General features: G+C 28.6%; 1 protein-coding gene across 1 annotated transcript; it reads right to left on the bottom strand.

Annotated features, from left to right (window-relative positions):
• Positions 1-8,985: 8,985 nt before the first annotated feature.
• Positions 8,986-22,905, bottom strand: LOC117170068 (putative dipeptidase NECHADRAFT_87110). Its single transcript, XM_033356588.1, has 3 exons — positions 22,831-22,905; positions 9,609-9,889; positions 8,986-9,304 (listed from the first exon to the last, which is right to left on the bottom strand). The coding sequence occupies exons 1-3, from the start codon at positions 22,903-22,905 to the stop codon at positions 8,986-8,988; spliced, it is 675 nt and encodes a 224-aa protein (XP_033212479.1).
• Between the last annotated feature and the right edge of the window lie 2,417 nt (positions 22,906-25,322).

Below are 25,322 nucleotides of genomic sequence, written 5' to 3' on the forward strand. Positions count from 1 at the left end.
TTCTAGAAAACTCCATCGGTTCAAAATACCTATTACAGGAAGAAGTGCACCTGTGCTAATGCACCCATTAGAAGAGGAGAAATTTTATGACTTCCGACATTTTGAAATAGAAGGAAATAAAAATCTTGGTCCTCGTTCTTAATCAATAAAACACAATAAATTATTTCCAACCTCACAGAAAAATGTTAGAATGTACAAGGTCTTTATCACATGTTCTACTATTTTGAACATTTATTTATCTTTTAAGAAACTTTACTGGTTACACATATCAAAATAGAATTTTTAATTTTTCTAGCCACAAATATAGCATGAAATCTACTTCTGAATTGAGAAGCCGGAAATGTTGGAAGAACATTTCAGTTTTGCTCTATTTTTAATTTTTCGAAAATAAGAAAATGCATGTTATTCTTTGGATTAAGCTAAATGCATACCTTTGTTTGTAAAAAGCTAAATATGTCATACCTAAAATTTCTTCAGCATGTATCAAAGAAACATGATATTATTTTCCTTACATGACCCAAGGTGACAATCCAAGAAATATATTTTTGTGCCTTTTCACACAATGCTAAATGGGACAAAACATTTTTTGCATTTAAAAATTTCAAGAAAGGTTTTCTGGTGTGTAGGCGCAACGGGGGAATAAAACAGTCCTCATCTCTTTTCTTACGTCATATATGTACATTTTAGAACTGCATATAATATCATAAAATTCATAAATGTACCAAGAATTTTTAGAGTTTGTTAAATATTTGCAATATACATATAATTCTATCAATGTTAAGAAGCCTCCTTACTGGAATATAAAGAAGTTCTTAGAATTATAAAGTTATTTATAGCCGAATAAAAATAACATATTACGTACACTCGTTACACGGTCCGTATTTTGATAACCTCATTATCAAATTAAAATATGTGCTTCAGTTCAAAGTACCATAAAATTTATTTATTATTTTTAATTTAAAATGAATCTTAAGGTGGCTATTATGACCTTCATAAAATTCTACGTAACTTTAATTTTTTTTTACTTTAATGGCAGCATTTTATCTCAGCAGGAATCAGATGGAAAAAAATCAATAACACAATTTTAGATTTTATATCGCAATTAAAACATGCTAACTTAATTTGTTTTATATGTTTATAGTTCAAAATCAAAAAATGTTTAACATCTTTTTAAAATTCTAAATCGCCTACATTGAAAAAAATTCTAGTGTGATCAAATTTAAATTCATCAAAAAATCCAATTTAATTTAAAACTTATAAAATTTCATCATAATTCCAGAAGTATTAATTTTAAAACGTGGAAAATTTTTATTTGTGAACTTTTGAGTTGAATGTTTTTTCAAAATGCATATTACCAAAAATAAAGCTTTAATATAATTGCAAGATTAAAACATATGAAAAGAAAAAATGGAAATTATTATTCATTGTCGAATTTTTTAAAGAAAATATTTGTATATTTCAGATAATATATTCATTTAAATCTTTAACTAAAACTTGGACAATTTTAAAATATATTATTCAACTATGAAGATTTTTAAAAAAAATTGTAACAAATAACACTGCTATAAATAATTTCGATGTTTGAGATTGCACTATTGCCATTAAATTCGACTATATTAAGCTGAACGTTTACTGTTCAATATTTTGTAACCTTTTCAAATAAAAAAATGTAATCGTTTGATAACTGGTTCAAAAATCGGAATAACGCAGAAAATTGGAAAAACAAATATCTTGAATTAGTAAAATTACAGAAAAAGAAAGCATTCAGAACATATAATTGCCGAAATAATAAAATTTGAAAAATATAAAATACCGGAACTGGAAAACGCCAAAATAAAAAATTCGAGAACAGTTTATAATATTAATGAATTGGAATTCAATTATTTGTTTTCAATTTCGTTTAATAAAGAATTTAATGTTCTATCAGCGTATAATTCGAAAACACGTGCGCCTCAAACGAAACAAAATCTCTTCTTAAATTTTCTCTAAACCTGATAAAACCTTTTCACGCAGAAATTCGAGGTTGGAGAACTTTTTCGTAGTTCAAAAAAAATACTATGCACATTTCCAAATAACATTCTTTATTTAGACAAATTTGATATATTCTATCAAATTTTTAAATTAAAAAATTTTATTATTCGGGAATTTTTTGATTCGGAAATTGGAAAGTGTTGGAATATAATTTTTTTGGATTTTTCAGTCACTACCAAAAATCTTCTCATTCTTAGGGTTGGAATTTTATAAATTATTTTTTCAATTTATCCTTATTTAGAATTTATTCGGTTTCCTTTGAACTGAAATACGGTTTTGAATTTAAAATTTTACAATTTTGAAATACTTAATAGTCAAATTGTCCTGACACTTTTTATATTTGTATCTGAAACAATAATAAATATCGTAAAACTTTGAATGATTTAAATCCCGTAAATCTGCGTTTACTTAAAAAATAATTAAACTCGTTTTATCAGGGTAAAATAATAATACATCCACGAGAGATAAGCCAACACTGAATAAATTTAGAATTTCTAATTAAAACATATGGCGCCACTAAGATGTTTCTTATCTATTCTTGGGAAGGAGAAAATATCAATGTTTTGAAATAATATATATGCATACGGGAAGAATTAGTATATTTTTTAGTTGCACTGTTGAAAAATTTAACAATCAACCATTTTTTTTTATTTTTTAAAATAAGGATCCTTTTTAACTTTTTCGTTCCTTTGGTCATCACGCTTAATTATATTAGTAAATATAATATGTATACATACATGTATATATATATTAGAAAACTGCAAAATTAGTGAATGTTTGAATTTCCATAATGACTGGAAATAATTTTTTAAAAATAATCACCTTAAAATATAAGGTAACGAATTATAGGCCCTCTCTAAGATCCCCCCTCCGCCCTTTAACAAATCGGAATAAAATATGTATACCTCTCCCCCCCCCCCCACCTTTAACTGTACGCAATTTTTAGTTTCCAGAAATAACATACAATCTTTTACAAATGGATTATTTTCAAACAAAAAAATGCACTCTCTAATATAAAAGATGTTTTTTTAACAAAATACTCCTATTTCCAACAAAATATTAAAACATAATTCCCAACAAAAAAGTATCATAGATCAAACGACGAAATTTATACAAAAAAAATCAATTCAATACTAAAAAAATGAATCTAAACATTTTTTGTACAAAAATCGAATTTTCGAACAAAAATGATTAATTTAGCAAAAAATTAAGTTTTCACGAAACTGATGCAATTTTACCAAACCAAAATAAAATTTAAAACCAAGACATTTTTTTTAACCAGAAAAAGAAGATTTTCAACTATAAAACATAAAACCAAAAATTATGCGTGTTTAACAAAATAGTTCATTCTCTACCAAACTGTTACATATTTATAAAAAAAATTTGTTTTAACCGTTAAATTTCTATTTAGTCAAAAAACCATTTAAAAAAGTAGTTAGATTTTAATGGACAAAAGGTTCAAGATGAATTTTCAGGATCAAAATATACATTATTTAACCAAAAATAAGTTTCTGTAAAAAAATCGAAGCATCAATTCAAAAAGACGAACTTTTTCATACCAACCAGTTGCATTTTTATCCAAAAAGATGTAATTTGTACTATAATATATGAAGTTTTAATCAACAACGACAGCTTTTTTTTAAAGTTAAACTTTTATCAAGAAAAAATGTCAATTTACTTTTTAACGCTAAAATATTAAATTTAAACATACAGTAAATCTTTTACGAAATGGTTTAATTTTCAACAAAAAAGCAGAATTTTCAATAAAAAAGTATGATATTTCAAGAAAATTCTTGAATTTTTACCCGATAGTTTCATTTTCATTCGACAAAGATACAAATTCTTCTGAAACGAATGAATTTAAGAATAGAAAAAAAAACCTAAAAAAATAGTTCACTTTTCTGCTAAATACTCGAATTTTTAACAAAAAAATAAGACTTTTTAACAAGGTGGTTAAATTTTCAACCAAATGGTTGCAAATTTGTCCAAGAAAAATGAAAATTCTTCTGAAAAGGTCAATATTAAAATCAAATAGATAAAATTTAAACAACAAAAAAAGACTTCAATTTTTATCCAAAAAGATTTCAATTGCTTTTTCAACACAAAAATACTAATTTGAAAGAAACAGTAAATTTTCTAGGAAGTAGTCAATTTCTTAATAAAATATTTGAACTTTATTCCAAGAAATATTCGATATTCTTACTATAAAAGTTAAACTTTCAAATGAAAAAATAAAAAATTTCAGAAAAAAAAGATTTTTGATAAAAAAAAAAAGATTGCAGTAGACTTATCAGTAACAAGATTTGAATTTTAAAATAAGGTTGATGTTCTACGAGAAAAGTTCAACTTTTAACCCAATAAGAAGAATTTTTACAAAACAGTTTAAATCCCAGCCAAAAAGGACGTCTTCTTAAGAAAATCGTTAAATTTTTAACCAAATAATAAAATTTATAACTAAAAATATAATCTTCAGAAGAAAGTTTACACTAATTTCGAAAAATTACTGCAATAAATCGTAACAAAAGGGCTCAACCCCCCACCCGACAAAATCAATAACGCAAAATCAGAGATAATTGGGATTCTCTTTTTTATTTTTGGTGTCTCATTAACTTCGTTTTGTCCTTATTTTTTGTGAAAATAAATAATCACATCGCGATTTAAGAAGTACATTTGCGAATATACTTAAAATATAGTTCTGAGTGGAAGCTTCTAATGTGTCCCCTAAGGGTTTACATTTTTCTTACACCTTCTCTATTCCTTTACACACACTTACTTGGTGGTGGAAGGGGGACCTACAGTTTAAGGTGGGTTCCGAACCACCAAGAGCAACAGCCTTAAGTACTTAGAGAAAATCTTTTTCTCTAGAGGTACCGGTCCCACGACTCTCCGGAGATGAACAACTCCCTTGCTAGGCTAGTGTTCACCGCATAGGCCACCGAGACTCTTCCAGAGTGCGAGGCGGGAATCGAACCCGCAAGCCGAAGGAGTGGGTCCAAAGCCTACGCTTTAGCCCCCACGACCATCGTCCCACTTTACTTAAAATATAAATCATCAAATAAAATGCTATTTAAAATAGCTTATTGTCTACTTATTACTACTTTGACTTTGAAGTTGCGGGTGGACATTCTTCTAAGATATCCTATACACGCAGAAGAAAATTCTGCTAAGTTTACAGGATTTGCAGTTAAAACAAGAAAATCATAGATTTTCTGTAATGATTACCGAATTTTCTGCAGATTTCACCAAATGTTCAGTTGTTGTATAAATTTACGGATATTTTCTGTAACATTCACAAACTTTTTGATTGAATTTTACAATTTAAAGATTTCAATTTGACAGAAAAATTAAGTAAATGCTACATAAATTTCCGTAATTTTATCAAATTAATGAAAATTTTTTTAACTCTGCAGAAAATTCTATAATCATCACAGAAAACTTATGCTGTCTTTATGATCAGTCGAAATCCTGTAACCTTATCAGTATATACTTATGCGTGTATTAAGATTTATTTTTTTGTCCACGGCTTAATTTTGTAGATTATTTATAAAGTAATAATACATTTATAAGAGGTCTATTGGATTCAATTTAATTATGTCTACTTGTTTCCACCTTTATTCCACCTTATATTCATTGTTTCTTTCTTTTAATGAATTAAAGCTGAATTATAAAAATCAATGAAAGTAAAGTTGAAAAAATGATTAAAAACAATGTATAGAATTGTCCTTCGCTCTTGTTTTTATTTTTCTACAGAGATATTTTAAATCTTTTATTTGTTTTTTATTTGTGGTTTGCTATCCAAATTCGATCGTTACATTTTTGATTTGATTTTCAGGAATTCTATACATTAATTTGATTATTGGACGTTAAATAATATTTTTAATTTGATTTTAATGTAATTTATTTATCTTAAATTTCGGAATAAGTACGTAAAAGTTTAGCGCTTTATCTCCAGATAAATTGTATTGACATTTATATACATAATTATTACAACTGATTACATTACAATTATATCTAGTTATTGGGGCTACACGAAAAGTGTGACACAAATACTAGCATTATGGAAAAATGAACTTTAATTCCTAAAAACAAAATTCGATAACGTTTATAACATCATTAGAGCAAAGATAGGAGATTACCTAATTGGAAGCTTTTTTTATCACCACTCAATGTTCGAAGAAGTTGATATATACAAGCCATGAAATTCTTTCATAGGCTTATTTGCTACTAAATTGCGATTTGATAAAAGAACTTTCCTAAGATAATTGTAGAAAAAATTCATTATTTAAAGGAAAAGTGGAAAAGCATTCGGAATTAAAGTAGTCAAACTTCCAGCAATCACCCTTATATTTCATACTTGATTTATATTACTCTATTTTTTAATAAATGATTTAGAAAAAGCTTAAAAAAGTATTGCCAAACTGATAACATTTTTTTCAGCGTTTACTTTAGACTCAGTTTCTCAAGGTGGAATGCTCATAAGTGCGCAATAGATAAGGCACCGCTGAATAAATTAGGTTATTTTTTTTAATTTATTACTTCACCAGGCCGTACATAAATGTGCGTTTATGAATACGCTTAGGGAAGGGGAAAACATAAATCTCTCGTATAAATACTAGGAGACTTAATATACTTATTAGTTCAAATTTTCAAAAATTTAAAAACAACAAGTTTATCTGTAATTTTAAAAATGAAGCATATTCAGAATCTTCTCCTCATCCTGATCGGCACGCTCAATTATATTGGTAAATATAATAGGTATACATATATTAGACTGGTGAAAAATAAGTGTCAGTTTGGTTTTTCACGGATAGATTTTCACTGTGAATCCACCCTAAGTATTCACCATCCTTAAAATAAATTAAAATAAATTTATCAATTTCTATTTGTTCTTGCAGAATTAAGTTCACAGGCCGATCGTGTCCGCAATGATAAAGATACTGACGGAACTTCGTCGTCTACTAGATCTTCTGATGCCAGGCATCCTCATGTCACGGATCTTCGTGTCAGATCTGTTTCTGCCGGACCTTCTTCTTTAGTCATAAATTTTGGGCACTCCGATCCACACGGAGAGTTGGCATTTCGAAACTTCTCTTATCCTCCTGGCTTTGAGAGGTTAGATGAATTTAGTCATTTTGTCCCCATAACAACAGATCACAGTTTGCAATCATTAACAACAGCCAATGGTTATGTCCTTGGAATAATAAATCAACTTAATTTTGACATAGTTAATAATATTTTGTATAAAAAATATGTGTTTTTTGGGATATATTCTGCATTTAATGGAAAACTTCACCGATTTAAATTACCTATAACAGGTGGCATACCTGTGCTATTGCGCCCGGAAGAAGAGCGGGAATTTTATGACTTTCGATTTTTTTACATGAAAGAATAGGAAACCACAAAATAATGTTAACCTGCTTAATCAATTTGAAGAATTAAATCACATTTAACTTTGAACAAAAAATATTAAAATGGATGTACACATACTTAAATCTGATGAATGATAAATTGTAAGTGATTTCTTCATAAGAGATGCGAAAAACAAAACTGATCAGCATCACATTAAGACCTATCCACAATTCGACAAAATGTGTGATGTTCTCATCAATCTAAATTACGTGATTAACCTTACTGATAGAGTAGGCCCTGCGCTGTGCGCTTTGGTTATTTCACTGTTTAATATACAGAAGTTTACTTGCAAATAATGCAAAACTTCTGTAGTGTCTAATTTTAGAAAGATTTTTAGTTTCTTTCAATTTTAGGTTAAAAAGAAAATTAATTCCCTGAATTTATTTGATTTGACAAAAACATTTCAATGTTTAACAAACGGTGACTTATGTCAAAGAAAAGATAATAGTAATAATAAGAGAAAATCGAGAGAGAATCAAGATAATTTAAAGGCCTATTGAAGGAAATGATTTCCTTCACAATGTTGTTTTATCTCGTGTTTTTATTATCGTAATGTGAGCTTTCGACTTTTTAAAGAACTAATTTTTTCGTATACTAACTTCTTATGTTCAAAGAAACCCCGCCAGTTCTATCAAAAGTAGTTTAGAGACAATTTAGTATGTCTTATTAAAAGAAACCATTTACTTTTTGGACTTTTTTCTTACGATCCAAAGTTTTACCGGAACAACTGTTTTTTGAAAAAGTAATTATTTTAAAAAGTGTTGCAAAAGTATATTACGAAAAATCAAGTTTTTTAAAAAGGTCTGTTTTTTAACAAATTTGAATGTTTCGACATTATCTGAGTGTAATAAATTTGGATTGCTAAGTTCATTTTTAGTTTGTCGCAGTTTTTATTTACTACCTGAACCTTTCCAATTAAGAACAAGTCCTAACGTCAAATCGGATCAATTTGGACAGTGTCTAATTTCAAATATACATTTACCAGAAGAAGTTTTCATCTCGAAAGCTCAAGAGAAACTTTTAGTTTTGAAGAGTCGATACGGTATTCGGTGCTGTTGAGACATATTGAAGATGTGTCGAAAATTCTTATAAGGTAGCTTAGGAATAGTTGATGGCAAGCATAAAATAGTCATCAAAGTCTATTGACTTCAATTTCAAAAAACTCGAAGAAAATGTGTTGGCACTGCCAAGATTCGTTGGAGATTCAGGTTTGAGTATCATGAAACAATTACGAAGATCGATAACTTAATCATTAGAAACTACCAGATCAATGCATAAAATAACAACATTTTAAAGAGTTCATAGATGTATTTTGGAATTAAATTAGAAGAGGAAACTCTATTAAAACTCAAAAACCAGCTAAAGGTTTACTAGAATCCCTAGAATTGTCGAATATCTGATTAGTTCTAGATTTGAAAAACTGAGCCAATGATTATTTTTGAAATAAAAAAGTTTAGAGAATAATGAATTTGATTGAGTTTTAAAACTCTGATAAAAATTGTAATATAACAGCGCAATAAATTTAACAGAATATGGGTGCTTTGATCAATTCTGTGACAGCTTCCGGATTTCACGATCGACATTTCTGGAATTGTCAAAGATTGGCTTTTCCGTCTGAGAAATAATTTCCTTGATTTTTGATGATATTAAATCTGTCGTATTCGGTTGTCGATCATTGAGAGTTTTATATGAAATAATTGAACTCACTTGTGCTCCTACTAATCCAGCACGTAGCCTTGGTATATCAGTGTGACTCCAGTCCGATCTGGCCCAAGGATCAACTCTTCCCAAGTCGCTGCTTAGGTTTACTTCGCCCAGTTGATTATGTACGAACTTTCTGACATTCCAGGGCAAATCATTGTGCCTGTAAAAACCAAAAAATACACATGTGAAGGATGTTATGTATAAAAAAATCGAAAAATCGTAGGTACAAAAAAATTAATTTAATTAAATTGTTATTCTTATGATTTTGTTCCACAACAATTGAACGGTTGGCTACAATTACATCCTACTTATATTTTCAGAAGTAATTAGTTTTTTATTTGTGTTGCACATTATTTCATGACGAGCAAATTAAAAACAAGTGTCGTCAAAAAATAGAAAGCAGGCTCTTATTACTTCCAACCGACCAATTTAAACATTAATGATTAATATTTAAGTATCATTACCCGTCGATCAGAGGCACTTCAGTAAGAATCCTCCTAATCACATCTAGCCTCTGCTGGTGTGTGACAGGGGCAGATTGGAGTAATAGGGGCAGACACAATCCTCCGAGAAGCAAAGCTGCTATCAGTAGCAAGATTGGTGCAAGTACACGACATTTCCGCCGAGGACTTTCGTCCCTGCGTTCCTTGCTACTTCCGCTACTAGGAGATTCCTCGCATGTAGGTGGAAGCCGCACAGTACCATTGCACGGCGCCACATCTGGCAGTTCTGTTAGGCACGTTGTCTGCAAAACAAAGATATTATTAATGCGTTATTCACAGTTGATTGAGAACTAATCTATTCAGATGATTCCATTTTTCAAATTAAAGGAAACAGTAATAATCGTAACAATCAGACATTTCAATACAATTCCTCTTTATCGCTTCCCAGAAGCTACATGTAGCCAATTACAGGTTTCATATTAGCCTGCTCTATTACCAAAAATTAATTAAATTGATTATAACATTTCGATTAACGTACATTTTTTTGGCCTGGGTTTGAAAATATTAAAACTAGGGACAAAGCTGGGGTATCATTTATTATTTTTGTTTAAAAGTGAAAAGTTCCAGACACATGCCTACATGTGATGTGGAATTTAACAGGATGGATTCACGTGGACGGGAACTATTTATTAAAATGTGTCGTTTTCGCTCTAACATTTTTAAAAAGATCTTTCGAGAGACATAACACGTAAGCGAAGCACTGCATCCCAGCAATTCGCAAACTTTTTCAATAAAGTGTCCCTGAATCTTTTAAGCGTTCTCTATCTCGCACTACTTTTGCTTGCTTGAGATGGAAGGCGAAGACGAACGGCTTTTCAGGTTTAGGCGTGTAATCCTAAGACACCGACTGCATAATGACCATATTAAACTATCGAAGCACATAATGCCACTTCAGGGTAAAGCAAGTGAACTTGTATTATCATCACTTTTTTTTACTCCTTTTCTATGGTAATCTGAATTTTAATTCAGAAAAATATATTCAACTCTTATTTCAAGATTGTGAAGATTTTAAAAGTTTTTATCCTGATAAAAAGTCGTCAGTTCAATGCAAAATTTCACTTCTTGGATTTTTATAAATTCTGTATGTTTGAAGAACTCCTACGTTATAAAAACTTTTTTATGAAGGTGTCTGTCTGTAGTCTTTATTTCTGTAGTCTTTATTATACTTCAGACACGATAACTTTCCAAAAACTGATCAGATTAGATTGTGCTTTGGAACACATTTTTTAGGCCTCAAATAAAAAAGGGGTGTTCTTTTCCAAACCATTCTTGATCAACGATTCTGGTTTTGTCCGTAGAAACAATATTGTCAACAAAAATGTTAATTTTTGGCAAAACTATACGAGATATTGAAACATGTATAGCAAGCGAAATTGTTTACAAAAGAAGATTTACAAACAGAGATTTACAGTACAGAATTAGAAATTTAACAAAATGTAAATTGTTCAGGCGAGCCAGAAAGAATTTGGTAAAATCGAAATAAATATTTAAGAATGGAATAAAAGTTTACTCTTGAGCTGAAGTGGTTCTGAATTCAAGCCAAAAAAATTTGATTAAGAAGAGTTATCTAGGTTCGAGAAAATGGATGTGTAAGTTGACAATTTAAAAGTCACACTAAATAAAATTCGACCAGGCTCGCCTGTGAATTACGATAAAAAATTTTAATTTGTTAAGAGTTTAGCCAATTACGTGAAAATAGAACGAGAATTGTAAGATGAAAATTTCATAGTTTTTCCAAACTGAGTTTGGAGGACGACAACTATCCTGTTACAAGAAGATCCAAATTGAAGGACATGAGATCACACTTTGATGGAAATTTTGTTGTTAAATATAAAAAAAAAATTTCATAACATGATTCAAATTCAAGAAATATCTATCCTAAGAGGTTAAACGTTAAATTAAATAAGAAATTAAATTTGAAAAAAGTTTTGTGACCACAACGTGTATTTGATTTTTGAAGCATTTTTTATGCACTAAAGTCATTTCTAAAGACACTTTGGTTAGTTAGTTCTATAATACCGCCCTTAAAAAAATTCGAAAAAGTATGCGAGATACAAAAGAAATATTAATAACCAAAATAATTTATCTCAAAAATATCTACAAATTTGCTTCAGATTATTTTTATCGTAAAATTTCGAAAAAATAATTATTATTTATTTTTAAATATAATTTTTATTTAAAAATGACTTATCAACCATGCCACGGCCGGCAAAAATCCTTTCTAAACGATTTCAGACCCGAAAATACACAAAAATATCACACCCTCCTTCTTGGTAAATATTTGTCTCAATGTCAAAGATTTTTCCCCATAAATGGACAACCTGTAGGACTAAACTTAGCCGAAATTTGAGTCCGATCAGAAAACTTTGGTATTTTAAGTGGGATCACTTCAGAAGTAATGCCCCTAATTTAGTTTGCATTCGAGTGGAAAAACGAGAAAATAGTTAAAAGGGGGAATTAAGGGGAAATAGTGTGACACTAAAACATTATAAAAGTAAATTTTATTTGTATTACTTTGAAATATTAGATTTGTAAATTGTAAATGTAGAATAAAAAATAAACTTAATTTTTTACTTCACCATCTTTAATTCCGGACTATCCATAAACTATTATTCCTGTTTCTAAAGAATTTTGATTTTTCCCTGTTTTAAAGCAACTTTCCGTATTTCTAATGTTTTGCTTAAATTTGAACTGAATTAATAGAATGCAATAAGAAAATCCAACTATTATTAGGTAATTAATTTTCTTTATTTCAAAAACTCTACTGTTATATTTTTGCTTCGATACTCATATCTTTTAGTAGAATATTCTACTTGATTAAAATTTTGATTATTTATTTAAAATCGCTACTATTTTGTTAAAAGTTCATCCTTTTTGTCAAAAATTTGAATCCTTGGTTGAAAGCCGAACAGTTTGGTTGAAAATTAATTTTGTTGATTAGATATTCATCTTTTTGGTTGAAAATGTAAGTATTGTGTCCAAAAATAGTTTCATTTTTAGTTGGAATATAATTTTTGCAACTGAGAATCTAGCTATTCCATATCTAGTTAAAAACGTATAATTTTTGGTGTAATATTGTTGATAAAAACCTTATTTGTGGAAAATTAATCTTTTGGCATTTAGGATTAATTATTTTAGTTGAAAATTTATCTTTTTATTTAAAAATTGAACTGTTTTGCTAAGAATGCGGTTTTCTTAATGGAAGAGAATTTATTTTCTTCATTGAAAATATAGCTCTTCTATTTTTGGTTTAAAATTGATCCTTTCTGGTTAACAATGCAACTTCTTAAAAATTCACTTGTTTTACTGAAAAATCAACCACTGGGTCTAAGGATGAACTATTCTGTAATAAATTTATTCGTTTGGTTAAGGGTTAAACAATTTGATCGAAAATTCCACTATTTGATTGAAAATTACCATTTTGTGAAAAATTCATATTTTTGATTTAAAAAAAATATTTTAGTAAAAAATTATACCTATTGATTAAAAGTTACATATACACTTCAAAATTTAATTTTTTTTTAATGTTGGTTTTTTAGTTAAAAATTAATATTTTTTATTGAAATTTATCGTTTTTGGTGGAATATTTATTTATTTTGTTTAAATTCATCTTTTTTTCAGTTGAATGCAACGGTTTGAGGATTCATGTATTTTGGTAAAAATTAGTTTTTTAAACTGAAAATTAGATTCTATTTTTTACTATTTGGTCGTAAAATTTTTTTTTGTGGAAAATGTATGTGTCCGTCTTGAAAAGTAAGCTTTTTTATAAAAGTTCGTCATGAAAATTCCACAGTTTGTTAGATAATTCAACTAATGGTTGAAGAAGACCTTTTTTGTTAAAAATTTATATATTTGTTTAAAACTTAAAGCATTTCCCTCGAAAATTAAACTTTTTGTTTAAAAAAGAAATTATTTTTTTATTTAGCTCATTTTTTAAAAGTTCGTTTCTTTATATTAAAAGCAACTATTTAATTAGAATACCATTTGGATAGAAAAATGTTTACTTTCAATCAGGAATAAATTTTATTGAATAAAAATAAAATAAATTATTATTATTTTTTGAGAATAAATTTGCTTTAATATTAATCTTCATTTTGGTTGAAAATCGATTTCGTCCGGGATAAAATTCATATATTATCTTGAAAATTTATCTCTCCATGTAGAAATGAACTTTTTGATTGGCAAGTCATCATTATTGGTTAAAAATGCAACTGCTAAAATGTATTATTTTTTTTTTTAAATTAAGTACCATTTAGTTCATATACGAGAAAAAGGGAAAGTTGCTTGAAAATAGGGATACATGAAATTTGTTTAGAAAAGGAAATAATACTTTAGGAACAGTCAGAAAAATAAAGATTGTAAAGTACTTTACTAATTTAATATTTCAAAGCAATAAAAATAAAATTTGATTTTCTAATGTTCTAGTGTCTCAGTATTTTCACATGTTTGAAAATTTATCTCTCTTGACTGAAAATGACCTTTTTTTGTCGAAAATTAAACTTTTCGGTTTGAAAATTGAACTGTTTTCTAACAAATTTGTCTTTTGGGCTTGAAAATTCGTTAAGTTGACTTGTGGAAAATGTATTATTTTGGTTAAGGATTTAGCTATTTTGTTACAAATTTGCCTTTTTGAGTTGAATTCAACTGGTTGGGAATAACTTTCTTGATGACAATTCTTCAATTCAACAATTATTAAGAAAATTAATTTTGTTCGTTGAAAATGTATCGTTCTTGGAAAGAAATGCAACTGCTGAAAATTATTATTATTATAATTTTGTTGTTGTTGGAAAATCAACTACACCAAGTAGTTGCTTTTTTAACAAAAAAATATACTTTTTAATGAATTGATTTCTTCTTCGAATATTAATCATTTTAGTTAAAAATTCCACTATTTGATCATAAATTAACATTTTTTTTAATTTAGCTGTTTTGAGGAAAATTCATATCTTTAACTCAAAAAGTCATTAAATTGTAAAATTAACTTTCTAGTTGAAAATTTATATTGATTTTCAGGATTTAACTATTTCATTAGAAATTGTATATTTTATCTAAATTAAACTGATCGAGAATTATTTTTTTTGTTGAAAATTAGTAATTTAAACTTATAATTCACCAACTCTATTTCAGGTTACAAATTTATTCATTTAAATGGAAAACTACACTATGTAGTTGAAAATTCACGTTTACTGATTCAAAATTTAGCTTCTTGTGGAAAATTCTTCTTTTCCGGTTCAAAAGTCACTTTTTTCTAAAACATTTCAATTTTTGGAGTAAGGATTTTAACATTTTGCTTAAAATTAGTCTCTTGGTAGAAAATTAATATTCTCGTTATAAAATAATTCTTCTTGGTGGAAAATTTAACAGTCTAGGCTGAAAATTCAGTGTCCTGGTAAAAAATTTAACTATTTTGTTTAAAGTTCTTCTATTTTGTTTAAAGTTTAATTATTTTGTTAAAAATACAACTATTTGATTAAATTTATATTTTTGCCCCAAAGTTCCACTTTTCTGTGAAACACTCGCCCTTTTGGATGGAAAATTCATCTTTTGTGGTAGAAAAGTCATGCAACAGCTTTTATAGCTTAAAATTCCTGTACAAGAACCTCGAAGGAACCTGGACATGTTTCTGGGCATAAACTTGCTTAAGAACCTGTACAGATGGTTTTGACGGTTCATGTACAGGTTTTTGTTGAAGAAAACTGTACATGATCCTGGAAAGGACTCTATACGCTACCTAACCTCAGAATTATCCTGTCCAGATTATTTCGCAGATTAATTTGAAACGCGAGTTAATGTACAGTAAATTACACGTGTTTCAGTACAGGCACCATCGCTCAATTTTCTTCGCAAAGAACCTGTACAGGAACCTATATTCGATCATTCATAAGTTTCTTTGTCGGTGCAGGTTTCATTGCAGGAACATGTACAGTTTTCTTCACAAAGTTTCTGCACAGAAACCGTTAAGATTAACTGTGCAGCCTCGTGTGCAAAATCGTGTCCAAAAGCATGTCCATGATCCTTAAAGCTTTCTCTACAGGAATTTTCAACTGGCTTGTAAAGCTTTCTTCTTTTCCAAATTTTTTTATTTATACTTTCTACCAATTTATTTATTCTTCAAACTCGGCACATTCTGCTGGCTACTGTCTCTGACCATCGTACTAAGGAATAGTCGTTTTGCAAGTTGCAAATATTTATGTAAAGGTATGTCTATGATTTTAATTAAAAATTCTTTAACCAATTTTGTCCGAGAGTGCGGACACCCTTGAGAGCCTTCTGACAGAATAAATTTCTTAACATCAGCGACACTTGAGTGTTTTCTGGCTTGGGAGGGTTTGCTTTAATTATCAAGACAGGCTTTTCCTCTCCTAAAGTAACCGAAAGATGGACTTGAGCACTTGGTCGCGTTCGCACATACATATTTCTACCCCCTCAATCAGACCTGCTCTCTTGCATTAATGAAATGCCTCTCCACATTTTTCATGAAATTCTCAAAAAGATAGATTATTTTGTGACTTAAGATCAAATTTAAATGTCCAAAATGTCACTGATTTTTATTTCAAAAGTGTATTAACAAATTGTCCATGTTTAAATAATACGTTATAGTATTTTAAGAACATTTTCCACCCCTTTGCTTATATAAAACACAATACAAACAAATGAATTTTCAACCAACCACAAAGATCTGCATTTTCAATAAAATATTTCAATTTTTAAGAAAATTTCAATATTCCACAAAATAATTAGATTTTTAAATAAAATTATAAATTTACAACAACAAAATGAATGTTTTTAAAATTAGTTCAATCAAATTCTTTCATTTTCAACCTAGCAGATTAACTTTAAAAAAATAATTAATTCTCAATGAAAAATATTAAAGTTTATATTTCACCCAAGCAAATATTTTTATTTTAAATCGAGAGCAGTTTAATTCTACAAAAAATTAATACTTGATTTCTAACAAAAAGAGATGAATTTTTAAAACAGAAAAGTGAATTTTCTACCAAAAAATTAAGTTTCAACCACAATAGTTCAATTTTGCTTCGACCAAATATTTGAATTATTGAGCCGAAAATACGATTTTTTTGAAAGATAATTGAATTTTCAATCAGATTAGATTAGTTTTTAACGAAAAAGATATTCATTTTAAACCAAGAAGACAAATTCTCTCGAAAACAGTTAAATTTTTCACCAGACCATGTATTCACAAAAAAATTAATTTTCAACCGAATAGTTAAATTTTCTACAAATTAAGAGGATTTTATGTAAATAGTTCAATTTTCAACCCGACAGTCTTAATTTTAAACAAAAAAGTTAATTTTTAACTAAATATTTGTGTTTGTAACTAAAAGCAATTAATTTTGAACGAAAGATAGTACAATAAATTTTTACAAATTACTTGTTGATAATAGACTAGCGAAATTTTTATTTTGAAAAATGAATTTAATTTTAATTAAGTGTCAACTAAAGAATAAATGATTATGAATTTCGATTCAAGAAAGAATAATTCTCAACAAAAAATATAAAAGTTGATATTAAAAAAATAAGATTTTTATTTAAAGTCAAAAAATAGTCAAATGAAAAAAGAGAATATTCATCCAAATGGTCATACCCCCGACCAAAATAGATTAACGTTTTAGAAATAAGAGATAAATTTTCCAATCAAAAAGGCGATTTCCCCAGAAAATAATTTAATTTTCTACTAGAGAATATGAGTTTTCTAGTAAAAAAATTTACTTTTAACCAAATAAGTAAATTTTCCTAGAAAAGTAATAGATTTTTTAAAGCATGAAGAGATGTTTTCAACAAAAAAGGTCATTTTTAACCAAGTAATTTCATTTTACACTAAAAGGTATTGATTTTGAACCTGAGCGATTTAGTGCAATTTTAAATTAGGAAAGTAAATTTTGCACTAAAAAAATTTGCAACAAAATAAATAAATCTTTAACCAAATTGTCGAATTTTTACCTAAAAGCAAATAATTTTCAAAAGACAAATAATCAACAAAATAGATTAATTTTCTAATAAATAACTAAATATTCAAGAAAATAGTTAAATTCTGAACTAAAACTGTGAGAAAAAATTAATTTTTGATTAGCCAATACAATTTTAAAATTTAAAATCAAACACAGTTCACTTGAATTAAAAAGGACAATGTTTTAAACAAATAATTGAATTTTTCCACAACAAAATAAGGGAATTTTAACCCAAGAAAATTATTTTTCGACCAAAGCAATGATATTTCAACTAAAATTATCAGTCCCCTGCCAAAAAGCAACCATTTATCAAAAAGTAATTAAACTTTGAATCAAGGAGTTTAATATTCAACCTAAAAAGGTAAATTATCAACAAAATATTTAAATATGTAATAATTGTGAAATGCTATAATTTAAGCCTACCAAAATCCAATGATTTTCATTTTCAAGTGAAAATAACTTTTGTTAAATTGTAAAGTAAACTACGCAGGCAAAGGTTGAATTACTTTTTTTAAAATCATTTTTTGTAAGATTCATCATTTTAATAAAAAATTGATGCCTTTAGTTGTAAATTACTTTTTTTTTATTCATAAATTCGCATTTTTTGGTAGAAAACTAAACTTATTGGCTTACATTTTTTTCCTTTTCGATTAAAAATGCAATTTGCTTAAGAATAATTTTTTGTTGATAAAAATTCAACAGTTTCAAAGAAAATTTCTCCTTTGGTTCGAAGGTTCATCAATTTAAATGGAACTGTTTTTCTTGACTGAACAATCTTTATTTGTTCAAAATTCACTTTTTTGATAGAATATAAATCTTCTTAGTTGAAAAATCTTCTCTTGATCAAAAATTAAATCTTTTTTTGTAGAAATTTCGTATTTTTTATTAGAAATATTAAATATTACGTGTTTTTTAGAAATAATTTTGTCAGGATCAAAATTCAACTTTTTAATAAAAAATTCTACTATTTTGTTGACAATTTTGTTTGCGCCTTTAAATTCTTAAATAATTTACTCGGAATTGGTTAATTTTTTCTGATCAAACTCATTTTTGTCCAATTCAGGAACTGAATATATTGAGAGATAGTTCTTATTTTTTGTTCAAACTGCAAATGTCACTATTTATATCGATCCGTATCTAAGCCTGTTCAAATTTTACGTTCCTGTCTCTTGATCTATTTTTGTCCTTTAATTGTGATGTAAATTTTACCGAAAATTTTTTCGGTTTCCTTTTGAATACTCCTTTTCGTCACTTATGAATCTCTCTAGCAATCAGTCTACGTAAAAAGCTTCAAAAAGTCATCATATGTCATAAATTACACAAAAATATGGAAGCTGACTCACAACCCCATAGTAAGATCCTCTTGAACCCAATCAAATCGAGTAAGTAAAGCTCTGAACAAGGGTCCATTAGTATCCAAGATCACTTGTTTCAGGCGTGTCTCCTTCCACTAACACGCTTCATCATACATTTCTTAGCAACCCTTCATAGATATAGTATCCGGATTATTACACTTACAAGATGCGTCAACCCCTAGTCTAGTCGAAGGGAAAATGGTACGGAAAGTTTATATTGGTAGACAAATTATACAGAGAAATATGAGCATACGTGTAAAGAGTTTAAGAACTTTACTTTGAAGAGTTCTAAGCGAGGGTTTCCCCCTGTCTTTGACCAGTATCTGACACAGGCATTCTTAAAGCTGTCTCGAGATCACACAATGCGTTTCCCGGAGTGGTGGTTGCATTTGATGAAGCAAGTATACTCTGCTTAAAAGCTCGCGAAACAAGTCTTTCAAATGTAAAAGACATTTCCAGACATTCTTAACGAAAAGCTCATATCAAATTCTTTAATCCCCTGTGATCCAGGTACTATTTCTAACTAAGAGTAGGCGAACAAAACATGATGTTGACTGGACTAAATTTTGACGCATAATGTTCATTTAGTTGTGCCCCTTGTCTAGCAGAATGTTAACACTTTTTTGAGCTTATTTAGTTTAATTTAGTGACAATCTAGAAGAACTTTTATAATTAAGAAATATTTACTTTTCCTAAAAAGGTTTACGATTATTGGGAGTTTGTCTCTGACACTATTGTTTCCGCGCGGTCACTTTTTTTACTGTTGGTCGCTCAAGATTTTGCGACTGCAGTTACAATCTAAAATAAGTAATGAAATTAAGAAATTTTTACTGTTCATAAATAGGTTAATGTTTATAGGTAGTTTGTCTCTGACACTATTGTTTCCGCGCGGTCACTTTTTTAAGTGCTTGTCGCTCGAAATCGTGCGACCGCGGTCACAATCTAAAATAAGTTTTAGAATTAGGAAGCGATTACTGTTCCTAATAAGTTATATGATTATTGGGAGTATGTCCCTAACACTATTATTTACGTGCAGTGACTACTTCTCTGTGTCGTTCGAAATCTTGTAACTGCGGTTACAATCAGAAACAAGTTTTATAATTAAGAAATATTAAGTGCTCCCAAATAGGTTTATGATTATTTGGAGTTTGTCTCTGACAATATTGTTTCCGCGCGGTCACTTTTTTTAGTTTTTGGCGCTCGAAATCTTGCGACTGCTGTTAAAATCTAAAATAAGTATTACAATTAAGAAATGTTTACTGCTTACAAATAGGTTAATAATTATATGGAGTTTGTCTTTGACACTATTGTTTTCGCGTGTTAACTTCTTTTAGTGTTTGTCGCTCGAGATCTTGCAACTGCGCTTACAATATGAAATAAGATTTATCATTAAAAAGATGCGCACTGTTCCTAAATAGCTGAATGGTTATTTGGAGTTTGTCTGTAACACTGTGGTTTCCGCGCGGTCACTTTTTTTAGCGTTTCTTGCTCGAGACCTTGTGACTGCGGTTACAATCTAAAATAATTATTGCATTAAAGAAATGTTTACTGTTGCTAAATAGGCTTATGATTATTGGGAGTTTGTTTCTGACACGATTGTTTCCACGCGGTGACTATTTTGAGGGTTTATCGTTCGAGATCTTGTAACTGCGGTTACAATCTGAAATAAGTTTTATGCTTAAAAAAATGCTTACTGACCCTAATAAGACTTATGGTTTATGGAAGCTTGTCCATGACAACTTTGGTTTTTTAGTGATTACTGATGTTAGTGATCACTGCATATAGTATTAGGATTAGTACCTGCTCACTCAGTTTTTTCCTTCTTCTTTCTTTTTTCAGTTCTAGTCTCTTTTCCTCTTTTTGGATTATTATAACGTAAGTAAAATAATGATAAAGTAAATGATAAGTGGGTATTAATATGGTCCGTAACAATTTGTGATATAAGGAGGGATGTGTTAATGCAGAATGTGACATCACACATGTCAAATATAGATGTCAATGGCAATCTTTTAAAATGCTGGAAAAATTGAAAATTAGTGATTGGATTTAACAAGTGAAACATCTAAATACTGACTTTACACTTTTTCGCTCAATCTAATATTCATATCTTGCCCCTTTTTCGATGGCAAGTTAATTCTTTTTGGTTGAAAATTCAACTATTTTTTGTGAATTTAAATTTAATTATTGGTTGAAACTTAATCGTTTTCAGTCAAAAATGTACGTATTTTGTTTTAAATTCATATTTTCTGGTAGAAAATTAAGCTTATTGCATCAAAGTTTAATTTCTTGGTTGAAGGTTGAAGTAGTTTTTAAAAATTCATTTTATTATTTGAAGATCCATTGCCTTGGTTGGTGATTTAACTATTTTGTTGAAAATTCTTTTTCTTTTAGTGAAAAATAAATTTTTTCAAATGGAAAATTCAAATATTTTAGTTTTGGTTAAAAGTGGTACTTTTTAGTTTTAAATTCAAATGTTTGTTTGAAAGTGAACTTTTTGATTGACAGCAAATACTTTTGGATTGGAAATTAAGCTTTCTTGTAGAAAGTTCGTCTTTTTGGTTTTCAAATTCAGTTATTCTGTGGAAAATTCGTCTTGTTTGTTGAAAAATCCAAAATTAAAATCTTTTTTGATTTACTTATGTGTTATATTTTTCTTTGAAAATTTATATTTTTTGCGAGAAAAAGTTCAACTACTTGGTTGAGATTTAAACTTCTTTCTTAAAAAATGATTCTTTGTCATTTTTGTCAAAAATGCAACTATTTAGTTAAAATTTTAATTCCTTTTTAAAAAAATTTATTAGTTTGTTAAAGAGCCTTGTTGAATTTTCATATTTTTAGATTGAAAATGTAGCTTTCTTGAATTCAAAATTTACCTTTTTGTTAGTAAAGTTTTTGGTCAAAAATTCAACGATCTTCTCAAAAAGCTGTTTTCTTGACTTGAGACGCGACTATTTGGTTGAAATTGGAACTGTTTGTTATTTAAAAATTCGACCATTTGGTTGAAAACTCGGTATTTTAGATTAAAGATTGTACTAGTCAGTAGCACATTTTTTAAAACTAAACAGTCGAATCTTCAACTAAGAATGTTTGAAATAAAATTGAAAATTAATAAGGTAAAAAAAATTTCAACCCAGAAATAAAAGGAAATTTCAACCAAAACAATAAATTTTCAAGCAGAAAAATTAACTTTCGACAACAAATACATTCAATTATATTTAAAAAGTGAAATAGTAAAGTTGAATTTTTAGTTAAGGAAATTAAAGAAATCATAATTTTCAACAATGTAGTTAACTTTTTCAAAAATTAGATTTATGTTTCACAAAGATGTTGCATTTTCAACCAACGAAATTAATTTTTAACCCAAAGAATTAATTTTCTACCAAAAAGGGCAAATTCCTAAACAAAATAGTTAAATTTTTAGTCAAGTAGTTCAATTTTAAACTAAAATAACAAATCTTCAACTGGAATACTTAAATATACGGTTAAGAATGAAATTTTCAACAAAAAAATAACAAATTTTTATTTAAAAAGTTGAATTTTCTATTAAATAGATGAATTCCCAACTGAAATGGTGAATCTTGATTTAAAAAGTGACATTTGTCAATTAAAAACGATAAATTGTCAACACAAAAATTAGTTTTCAACAAGGCAGCTAGATTTTTAAATAATTATTTGATTTTTCAAAAATTAAAATAATATTCAATTAAGTGATTAATTTTAAGGCCGTGACAAATCTCCCAAGCGTCAAAGTTCCCGCCGATTTGCGATGAGTAACCTGAAAAAGTTCCCACCAATCAGAGCGCAAGATAAAAAAGATGTCGTTTGAAAATTAAAAGAAACACAATTTTTCAAAAATACCATCCCCACCCTACGACAGTTTGCATGACTCGCGCTCGGTTTGCTGGTAGCTTTTTCAAGATACTCATTACTCATTTGTGGGAGCTTTGACGCTTGGGAGATTTGTCATGGATTATTGATTTTCTTCTAGAAAGATACATTTTTAACAAAAAACATTATTTTTTATCGAAATAGTCAAATTTTTAAATAAAAAGATTAAATTGCAGTCAAAAATTAAATAATAACATTTTGATTTAAATATAATAACTTTTTTTAAACAATGAACTGCGCATCAAATCGATGCATTTTCAAGGAAGAAAATTAATTTTTTACCTAAAAAACACATCTTAACCTAAAACGATAAATTTACAATAAAGAATAAAAGAGTTGAATTTTCAGTAAAAAATTAATTTCCATAGGAAAAAAGAACTTTCAGAAATATAATTAAATTGTCTACATGGTAGATTCATCTTTCACCAAATCATTACATTTTCGACTTAAACTATAAATGATCACCAGGAAGATCAATTTTAAATAAAAAAGGATGAAGTTTTAACAACACAAATGAATTTTCAACTAAGAAAGTTCAATAAAAATGGAATATTGAAACTTACAGTCAATTAAATGAATTTCTAAAAAATAAAAAATAAATAGTTGAATACTATCATAATTACTTATGGAATTTATTTGGTATTGACAAGATTACTCTGGATTACAAATAATGACTTGAATTGCTTAAATAGCATTGAAAAAATTGTTTTACAAGAGAATTTCGCTAGATTATATGCCCCTATTTTTGAAAACAAATGACCCTTTTTTCTGCTTTTTTTAAAGCATTTCGCACTGTGAAGTCTGCACAGATCTAAAAACTCATGTTTGAATTCATAACCATCCTGAACATCAGTGTACATCCTGCACTTCATGTATAAAGATGCAAGATGTCTGCTAGTAATTGCTGCCACGATCCAAGGGCGCCATATTTCTTAAGATATTCAGCCTTTTCGTAAAATTCTGGTCCCTCGGGGCCAAACAACCGGGATTAATTTCTCATACTCGTAAAGTGTTAACCTCAACCTCAGCAAACTAAACAAGAAGGAAGGAAAAGTAGTATCAGGGAATGAGGGCTTGAGGGTGTGAGAAAGAATGGAAGGGGTTACAGGATGCAGTTAAAGATAGGATGAGAAGGAGGCTTAGAGCCTAAACTACCGCTTATACTCTCTTCCTCTTACAGCGCAGTATCATGGCATTGTAGGAGAAATTTATACGAAAACTCCACAATGCTTGCTCGAACTCGCTTTGCTAGCTTTCAACGGCTCTGATTCAAACATTGCATCGGCCTTCGTCTCCGGAAACACTCGGGACTTTTGATCACCCTTTTCTTCTCACAGAAAACACTGGGATATCAAACCATTCCGTTCCCTATTAAAAATTTCTACATTTCAAACTACGTAGATCATTACGACAGAAACGTTCGAGGATGGATCGTAAACGACGCAGAACATTGGGATACTAAATGAAGCAAATGACGTTGTCTCCGACGTGGTTCCAGAGGTAGTTTACGACGTGACTTTAAACAAGATAGTTGTTGTCTGGCTATAAAAATAAATTAACAATAGCATGTATCGGCAGTAAAGTGGATCCTTCATCATGCGTCATCCGCTGTTTAGCGAAAAGCATGTATACAAGATAATAGAATTATTAAGCCGTAAGCAGAATACACCTGGGTTTGCTGGTAATGAACTGGAACTGAATCTCGTAAACATCCTGGTCCTATCCTTTGTTATAAAACTCTCTAAATTTTACCGAGGATTCTACAAGCTCTACTAGGCTAAGATGGTCTATAATTATGATAAAGACACTTTCAGATGTTTTTTCAAAGGTGATTCTACTTTTTTAAATTTAAAAACACACGTAACTTATTACATTCTATATGAGTTTGGATGGGCCCATATTGACTAAACAAGTAGGTTGATTATATTTATAGTTGATACAATAATTTTTTTCATAAATGAACGGTTTCAGATTTTTGCTAAATGTTATCATTAATTTACATTCTTATGTTACATCTCTGAACAAGAATAAAAAAATTACAAAGTTTATAAATAATTATGCACTCATCTTAATAATTCCTTCAAGTATTGAATTCCTACTTGATAGAAGGTAAATCTGATCCAGGGTTTCCTTCACTAATAACAGATGCTAAGGAATTGATAGAATTGGTACAAGTTAAAGGAAATTTCTAGGAAGTGAAAATGTTATTTAGAAAATCATCAATGCTATCGATCACTGGTCCATGATGCACAAGTAATTGAGAGCATTAATTGTTTAAAAAGTAATATTTTCATTGATTGATTAGCCTGTTCAACAGCACAAAATCTTGAGAAAAGGCCCTCTAGACCATGAAGACTTATTATCTGAAAAGAAAAACGATTTCAGATTCTTGATAAATGTAATAAATACTTTTGATTTTTATATCACATCACCAAAGAAGAATAAAACCCTTTGAAAGATTT

The sequence above is a fragment of the Belonocnema kinseyi genome, chromosome 3 (genome assembly GCF_010883055.1).
Source record: "Belonocnema kinseyi isolate 2016_QV_RU_SX_M_011 chromosome 3, B_treatae_v1, whole genome shotgun sequence".
Lineage (NCBI taxonomy): Eukaryota > Metazoa > Arthropoda > Insecta > Hymenoptera > Cynipidae > Belonocnema > Belonocnema kinseyi.